General features: G+C 45.6%; 1 protein-coding gene across 1 annotated transcript in view; it reads right to left on the reverse strand.

Moving 5' to 3' along the window:
* Positions 1–8,673, reverse strand: part of LOC105539978 (chromosome unknown open reading frame, human C17orf85) — a 45,647-nt gene that overhangs the window by 26,925 nt on the left and 10,049 nt on the right. Inside the window, exons 4-5 of the mRNA XM_011980455.1 lie at positions 5,850–5,915; positions 2,723–2,828 (exon numbers count right to left, since the gene is read on the reverse strand). Of these exons, the coding sequence (XP_011835845.1) occupies positions 2,723–2,828; positions 5,850–5,915 (172 nt within the window). The remainder of the gene's footprint in view (positions 1–2,722; positions 2,829–5,849; positions 5,916–8,673) is intronic.

The raw sequence follows: 8,673 nt of genomic DNA on the forward strand, positions 1-8,673 counted from the left end.
GACAGAGCAAGACACTGTCTCAAAAAAAAAAAAAAAAGAAAAGAAAAGAAAAGAAAACCAGTAACTCTCCCTGGGACCTATCCAACCCCAACTAATGTAAAGTGGTCTGAGATGGGCAGCAGGGTTCCCCAGGGCTCAGGAACACTATCCTAGGCCCTGCTGCCTCCTGGACAAAGAATCGATTGAAATAAGCAAGCTTCCCCAGCTGACATCCACGGTCGGCCTTACTGCCTGTTTTAGGAGTATCTTTAGAACCGTGAGATTGGAGTTGTATTTTAAAAAAATTTTTTATATTAAAAGTTAACCCCAAAAGTGATCCTATTAAGGTAAGTATCAGTATCGTATTTCCATTTCACAGACAAGGAGACTGAAACTAACAAGGCTCAAGAACTTGTCCTCAGTCACAAAGGAACTGACACTAGATTCCAGGTGGCTTTTGCACCCTAAAGAGCTCCAACAAAAGTGAGAAAGCATTTCAAGTGGGTGAGCAGAGATGCTCCATGAGGGAAGTGACACCTGAGCAGAGATAAGGCACGGGACAAGGAAGGGCAAACGTGCAGAGTGAAAGGCATGAGCCATATCAGACGCAAGGCGCCCCAAGGAATGCTCTCAGGACCAGAAGTCGACAGGTGTGATAAAGCTATGGTGCCCTCGAGGTAGAGCTGTCAGAGAGACTCACGGGGACGCTCGCGCCTGGATGTACAGGCACATGAATGTCAAGCCTCACCGCTGTCCCTGGCCTCCACAGGACTTCTCCTCAAACAGAAACCCCCGCCCACGAAGGACGCAAGGTTGTGTTTCTGACTTGAACTGGTCATGCAGGATAAAGAGTGAAGCAGGCCGGGCGCGGTGGCTCAAGCCTGTAATCCCAGCACTTTGGGAGGCCGAGACGGGCGGATCATGAGGTCAGGAGATCGAGACCATCCTGGCTAATACGGTGAAACCCCGTCTCTACTAAAAAATACAAAAACCTAGCCGGGCGAAGTGGCGGGTGCCTGTAGTCCCAGCTACTCGGGAGGCTGAGGCAGGAGAATGGCGTGAACCCGAGAGGAGGAGCTTGCAGTGAGCTGAGATCCGGCCACTGCACTCCAGCCTGGGTGACAGAGCAAGACTCCGTCTCAAAAAAAAAAAAAAAAAAAAAAGTGAAGCAGCTTCCACAGTTCAGCTCTGCACCCACACTGCTGCGCCCATTAGGACGGACTGAGGAGGGACACAATTTCAGTCGACAGCACCATATCCTACATTACACAGCAACAGAGCAATGGAGTTAAAAGCAAGGCTTTAGAGTCAAAGAAACCGGGTGTGAATCCTGACTCCACCTTTACTAGCTACATGACCCTGGGCAATTTATTAAACTTCTTTGAGGCTGCTTCCTCCTTTATAAAATAGGGATAAAAATATATTCCTCATAGAGTTGTTGTGAGCAACAAAAAAGAAAGAAATAGGTAATGTGCTTAACAGCGTCTGGTAAAAAAGCAAGTTCACAACAAATAGCAGCTATGCTTTCATTCATTCAATGTATTTACAGAGCTTTTGCTTTTATCAACCAAACAAGGCTAGAGAAGCTCATACAATACAGCACAGGCCTTTAACATGCCTTCAGAAGGCTGCCTACTAAACCCTTTATGAACGCCCAAATTTGCAAATGCCACACAGGGAACACTTCTGCATTCATGGATTTATATTAGAGTAGAACAATAAATAAGAACATAGACTCACTAAAAAAGTAGTAATTTTTCCTTTTATGTATAAATTGCTTTAGAAAACTGTGGCAGATTACTATATATGATAACTCGGGGTGAGTTCTAGGGAGCAAAATATCCCAACAAAACACAAAGATCAAATCAAATCACAAGTCCAACGGTAAGGGCAGGTTTAAAACTCAGGGCAGGATTAGTTTAGCTTTCTCTGACAACAGGATGTTATTGAGTGGTTTATATATATCAGATATTCAGACTATCAACAGATTCAGAATTTTTTCTTTTTTTAAGACAGTCTTGCTCTGTTGCCCAGGCTGGAGTGCAATGGTGCAATCTCGGATCACTGCAACCTCCGGCTCCCGGGTTCAAGCAATTCTTGCGCCTCAGCCTCCCGAGTAGCTGGGATTACAAGCGCCTGCCACCACGCCAGGCTAATTTTTGTTTATTTTTAGTAGAGACGGGGCTTCACCATGTTGGCCAGGTTGGTCTCAAACTCCTGACCTCAAGAGATCCATCTGCCTTGGCCTCCCAAAGTGCTGGGATTACAGGCATGAGATACCACACCTGGCCAACAGATTCGGATTATCAATAAAAGTGTTAATAGCTTTTCCCCACCAATCTCAAAATTGCTCTAACTCCCCGAAAAGGAAGTCTCACTGTGATACACTTTCACTACATTTAAATGCAAACAAAAGTTAACACCTCGATGATAAAAGCAGAAAATGAGTGAGGGTCCTTAGAAGCACAGGTCTAAATCTCAGCTCTGCCACTAACTGGTAACTTTTTCTGGGCCCCCTCAGAAAAGACAATCTCTTTATTCTCCAGCTCTAACATCTGAGCCAGCTGACAGCATCTGAACTTTAAACAGGTGGCCTCAGAAATGGAGACTTCACAGGTCCCTTCTCACAGGAGTGTTTGGATAGGGAGTGGACATGCAAGGCAAGGCAGAAGCATGAGGCTATGGTAGGGAAAAGTCGCTCTCTGGGGATATGTGGACAAATTTCCCCGAAAACACCCCATACCTTTCTTCATCATGTCTCGGTCCAAGGCTACATTTCTTTGGGCAAGATTTACTTCCGATCGAAAATGGAAGCGCTTGGCTCGCTGCTCTTTCTTTTCAATTGCTTCCTAGAAAGTACAGAAAAAGTGAAAGTAGTAAAACATGGAGAAGGCAAATTAAATCACGAATGCATCAGTGACAAACCTGAAATAAACAAGAAGAAATAAGCAACACTACACCTTGAAAAACTGTTGCAGAGACCTGGACAGTCACACTCAATGCCTGGGAGGGAGTATGTTAATATTGCTGCAATTTGCAAGCATCTCCAACCTAACACAGCCTGTCACTGTGCCTGGGACATAGTAAGAACTCAATAAGCATTTGCTGAGTGAATGAACAGTCCTTTACAGTTTATGAAGCTATATGACACTTCATTTGTTATTATCGACGATGCTAACAAATTACAACTAAACAATTTCAACATCCCCATTTTCCAGGGGCAGAAATGGAGGCACAAAAAAGCAAAAAGGTTTGCTGGAGATACTTCAGCTAGTAAGCGAGTAGATCTGATTCCAGTGCTATTTCTAGGAGCCCACCTACAACCATTTCACATTGTCTGCGGGCAACGGCAGTCACACCTGTCATGCTCTTCCACATCGTATCTGCCTGAGCAGTCCACTCCCTAAAGCTAGTCTGTTCAAAAACAACACGGAAGCAAAGAAACTCTCTCCCCTTCCAGCCTTGTGGCCATGGAATCACCAGTTTTCATCTTTAAGTGGTAAGAACCATTGACACTTCACTGAAAAAATAATCAGCTTTGTAAGTTTCTTCTAAGAGTTAAAATAAACCCAGGTCCAAAGGTGGGTTTCCGATGGCTCTTAGGAACCCTTCACTAACTGGTTTTGTTTGTTTGTTTTTTGTTTTTGAGACGGAGTCTCACTCTGTCGCCAGCCTAGAGTGTAGTGGCGCGATCTCCAACTCCCGGGTTCGAGAGATTCTCCTGCCTCAGCCTCCTGAGTAGCTGTGACTACAGGCGCCCGCCACCACACACAGCTAATTTTTGTATTTTTAGTAGAGACAGGGTTTCGCCATGTTGGCCAGGATAGTCTCCATCTCTTGACTTCATGATCTGCCTGCCTCAGCCTCCCAAAGTGTTGGGATAACAGATGTGAGCCACGGTGCCCAGGCCCCTTCATTAATTGTATATTGACTTTACCACACTATTTGGAGGTCTGACTATACAGAGCTTGTGGGGATTGGTAAAATTGTAACACTTCTGTTATTTCCCAATAGCTATGCTCATTTTCTTCACTGAAGTCTTCCTAGTACAAACAACAATTTACTTCCTTTAGAAACAAAGTACTAACTCTGAGACTACCACCCTTTTCCCATATACCTGTTTCATATAATGGCAAATGGTGTAAGATTAAGAATAGTTTACTTTTTAAATTACAGTAAGAAAATATTTTCACTTTATTCTCTTTTCTTGTCTAAAAGATGACCAATTCTCTTTCTTGTTTTTTGTTTTGTTTTGTTTTTGGCCTTTAAGTAATCGGAAACACACAGAGACACAGATAAACCATAAAAACGTTAGCTGGGCATGATGGCATCCACCTGTAGTCCCAACTACCTGGGAGGCTGAGGCAGAAGGATCAATTGAATCCAGGAGGCAGAGGTTGCAGTAAGCCGAGATCGCACCCCTGAACTCCAGCCTGGGTGACAGAGTGAGACTCTGCCTCAAAACAAAAACAAAAACAAACAAACAACAAAAAAAAAAACAAAAAAAGCATTATAAAAAGGTAGGCATGAAATATATTTTTATTTTTGCTTTTATGTATTCAATACAGCAATATATATTATTCAGAAATGTAATACAAAATTCTGTTCCAAACTTAACGTTACACATTAAAATCAGAAAAAAGGTCTAAAATAGAACATCACTGATTAAAGCAACTTACATGTATTGACTACATATAAGGAAAATAATAGGCTTGACTCTATGAGATGTTACAATGAAGGTGGTAATCTGGTAATAGCAATCATTAGATACAAGGCAATAGTCTTAAGTACTGAGAATAATTCACTTGACTTGGGCTTCAGACTTTAAACAGCCAGGCAATCAGGAAGTCCTCTTTTTCTGGGTCTACAGCTAATGAGGAATAAAGATTGTTAAGGGCCTACTATGCTGGGCGCGGTGGCTCACGCCTGGAATCCCAGCACTTCAGGAGGCTGAGGCAGGTGGATCACCTGAGGTCAGGAATTCGAGACCAGCCTGACCAATATAGTGAAACCCCATCTCTACTAAAATTACAAAAATTAGCCAGGCATGGTGGTGTGCTCCTGTAGTCCCAGCGACTCAGGAGGCTGAGGCAGGAGAATCGCTGGAACCCAGGAAGGGGGAGGTTGCAGTGAGCCTAGATCGTACCACTGTACTCCAGCCTGGGCAACAGAGCGAGACTCCATCTGAAAAAAAAAGAAAAAGAAAAAAGGGGGGGTGCCTACTATGTGCCAGGCACTTTTCATATTTTGTTTCATTTCAAGTGGAAACAGTACATATTTTTTTTTAGAAATGGACATACCATTTAAAAAAGCATTCCCAAACCTGGACATTTTCTTAGAAATGGTTCAACACAGTTATCTAGGTAGAGTGATTTTATCTTTTCATGGCTGTAAGAACACACAAATGCTGCCTGCACCGTTTCAGGATGCATGAAGACATCGTTGTATAACACAAAATTTTTTTTTGTTGTCCATGCTGGAATGCAGTCACATGATTTCAGCTCACTGCAGCCTCAACCTGGCAGGCTCAAGTGATCCTCCCACCTCAGCCTCCCGAGTAGCTCGGACTACAGACCTGCACTACCACACCCAGCTAATTTCTGTATCTTTTGTAGAGACAGGTCTCACTATGTTGCCCAGGCTGGTCTCGAACTCCTGGTCTTAAATGACCTACTTGCTGGGCCTCTCAAAGTGCCAGGATGACAGGCATGAGCCAGTGTGCCCGGCCAATAACACCATTTTTTTATAGAAAGAAAATTTAAATCCAGCAACAAAAGAAAAGAGGAAATATTTACTGTTAAGTCCTAGGGATCAAGTTCATTAAGTTCACTTGCTTATCAAGCGAATAAATAAATCATAGCCTGTCTTACCTTGGAGGTGACATCAATTCCAGTGATGAAGCTGCCAGCCTTGTTTTCGTATCTTCTGCTCGTGTCCTAACACAAAGGGGAAGGGTGAGATATTCAGACAGCAATTGAGGAAAAACCTATGATAAAAGTCGGGCTGACAGCTGGTTCTTCTTTTTTTTTTTTTTTCATTTTTATTTTTTTGTGACAGTGTCTCGCTCTGTTGACCAGGCTGGAGTGCAGTAGAATGATCACAGCTCACTGCAGCCTCGACTCCCCAGGCTCAAGCCATCCTCCCACCTCAGCTTCCCCAGTAGCTGGGCCCTCAGGTATATGCCACCACACCCAGTTCATTTTTTTTTTTTTTATTTTTGTAGAGACAGGGTCTCCCTATGTTGCCCAGGCTGGTCTCCAACTCCTGGGCTAAAGCAGTCCTCCTGCCTCAATCTCCCAAAGTGTTAGGATTACATGCATGAGCCACCACACAGAGTCTGGTTCTTTTTGTTTATCTGTTTGTGTTTTGAGATGGAGTCTTGCTCTATCACCTAGGCTGGAGTGCAGTGGTGCAAACTCAGCTCACTGCAACCGCTACCTCCCGGGTTCAAGCGATTCTCCTGTCTCAGCCTCCTGAGTAGATGGGATTACAGGCATGTGCCACCATGGCCAGCTAATTTTTGTATTTTTAGTAGAGGCGAGGTTTCACCATGTTGGCCGGCTGGTCTCAAACTCCTGACCTCAGGTGATCCGTCTGTCTCAGCCTGCCAAAGTGCTGGGATTACAGGCATGAGCCACTGCACCCGGCCAGTCTGGTTCTTTTTGAAGAGTCATTCTTTTCAAAACCCTTCCCCACCCCTGACAACCTTTTATTAAGAAGCCCCATCCCAGTGATTCCATGGTATCAATCAAGCACTCCAATAAGAAGAGCAGAGCCTGTCCAAAACCTGAAGTGATTCCATCAACTGAAAGTATCCATGTAAAGAAAAATCTAAAGGCTTTTGTGGAAAATGTCAAAAGATGAAGCACAGTCACTTAGCTCCCCAACCCAGTCTGAACGAATTCCCCATGCCCAGCCACCAGGTGGAGCCCAACCCTCCACCTCAATGCAGAAGGTCCAGCCTCACCTAGAATTCCTGAGGCAAATACAGCACAGTGCAATGCAAAGGGGATGGGATTTGGAAACCAAGCGAGGACGGAAGCCTCAGCTCTGACGGTCACTAATTATAGGACACTGTATAGTTTCCTTGACCTCTCTGGGTCCCAGTTTCCTGCGTGGTATCTACCTGCCTTCCTGACCTCTTTTACTGCCCTTCCATTAGTGCTACAGAACTTTGCAACGATCCTGGACCCACCCCAGACCCTCTGTGCTTGCTATTGCCCCTGCTGGGGGAACCCCTTTTCAGTCTTCACAAGGTTGGCTCCTTTTTGTCATTGAGAGTTTATATGGAGCATATACACTCCAGCAGGGAGGTTGATCTTGATCAAGCACCTAGGGCTGTGTCTTGGTACATAGTGGGGGATGCAATAAATACATGTTGGCCAGGCACGGTGGCTCATGCCTGTAATCCCAGCACTCTGGGAGGCAGAGGGGGGAGGATCACCTGAGGTCAGGAGCTCGAGACCAGCCCGGCCAACATGAAGAAATCCTGTCTCTACTAAAAATACAAGATTAGCCGGACATGGTGGCACACCCCCGTAATTTCAGCTACTTGGGAGGCTGAGGCAGGAGAATCACTTGAACCCAGGAGGTGGAGGTTGTGGTAAACCGAGATCGCACCATTGGGCTCAGCTACTCAGGAGGCTGAGGCAGGGGAATCGCTTGAACCAGGGAGGCAGAGGCTGCGGTGAGCTGAGATTGTGCCATTGCGCTCCAGCCTGGGTAACAAGAGCGAAACTCCGTCTCAAAACAAAACAAAAACCATGTTGAACTGAATGACTGAAAGGATGATAACACCTACTTCACAACTGCAGTGATACTTATTTTGGTTTTGTTTTGTTTTTGAGATGGGGAGAGGCGAAAGGAGGGACCTCGAAGAGGTGTTGCTGTATTACTGAGGTTGGTCTGGAACTTAGACTCCTGAACAGCTGGCACTAAAGGTGTGCATGGCCAGTATACTTAAGTGACAATGTAGTGAATGGTAAATGCTAATATATTAGCTGTTGTTAATCATAATCAATAACGTTTGCCATCTCTAGCGATCATACCTTAACCTTTCTCCATAACTTCAGTCTAAATATGTTGACATGTGGTGAAAAGTAGTTCATATTAAGTTAGAAATTAAGAGGAGTCATCCAGGCCTCAAATCAGCTCTAAGAACTGGATCTACAGCCACCAAGTCACAAGCAAAACACCTCACCATCCCCAGCGCGGTAAATGAGGGATCAAGGGCGTCTATTGATCGTTTGCTAGTTTACTTTCATTAAGAGTGAGATGCTGGGGCCACGGTGTAGGTGCCAGTGGAGCTGCGGCGGGGGGTTGGGGGCGGGTGGCGCAAGATGACCCTGAAGTCACGACAGAAACAGTGAGTTTCTGCTGCTGACAAGTGCAGCCCTCCCAAGAGAAAGAGCGAGTGCCATGTTTCACAGATACAAATTCCTCCGGGGCAAGACCCACAGGAGAGACCTGGTTGCTGGCGCCACCCAACAGCTCCTTCTGGGCTGCTCCCGGTTCTGTTCCCGCCCAGGGCTCCCCCTTTATCTCAGCCCTCCAGATACTCCTCACTCACCCCTTTGCACAGCACGGCTCAGAGGGGGCAGCGGAGGGGGGTCCTCAACTCTCTCCCAGCTCTCCGCCACCCCCTCCAGCCCCCTCAACACCCATTTCCGGCGCACCGGCGTCCTTTCTCCCGCT

This window comes from Mandrillus leucophaeus, unplaced genomic scaffold (assembly GCF_000951045.1).
Source record: "Mandrillus leucophaeus isolate KB7577 unplaced genomic scaffold, Mleu.le_1.0 Scaffold212, whole genome shotgun sequence".
Lineage (NCBI taxonomy): Eukaryota > Metazoa > Chordata > Mammalia > Primates > Cercopithecidae > Mandrillus > Mandrillus leucophaeus.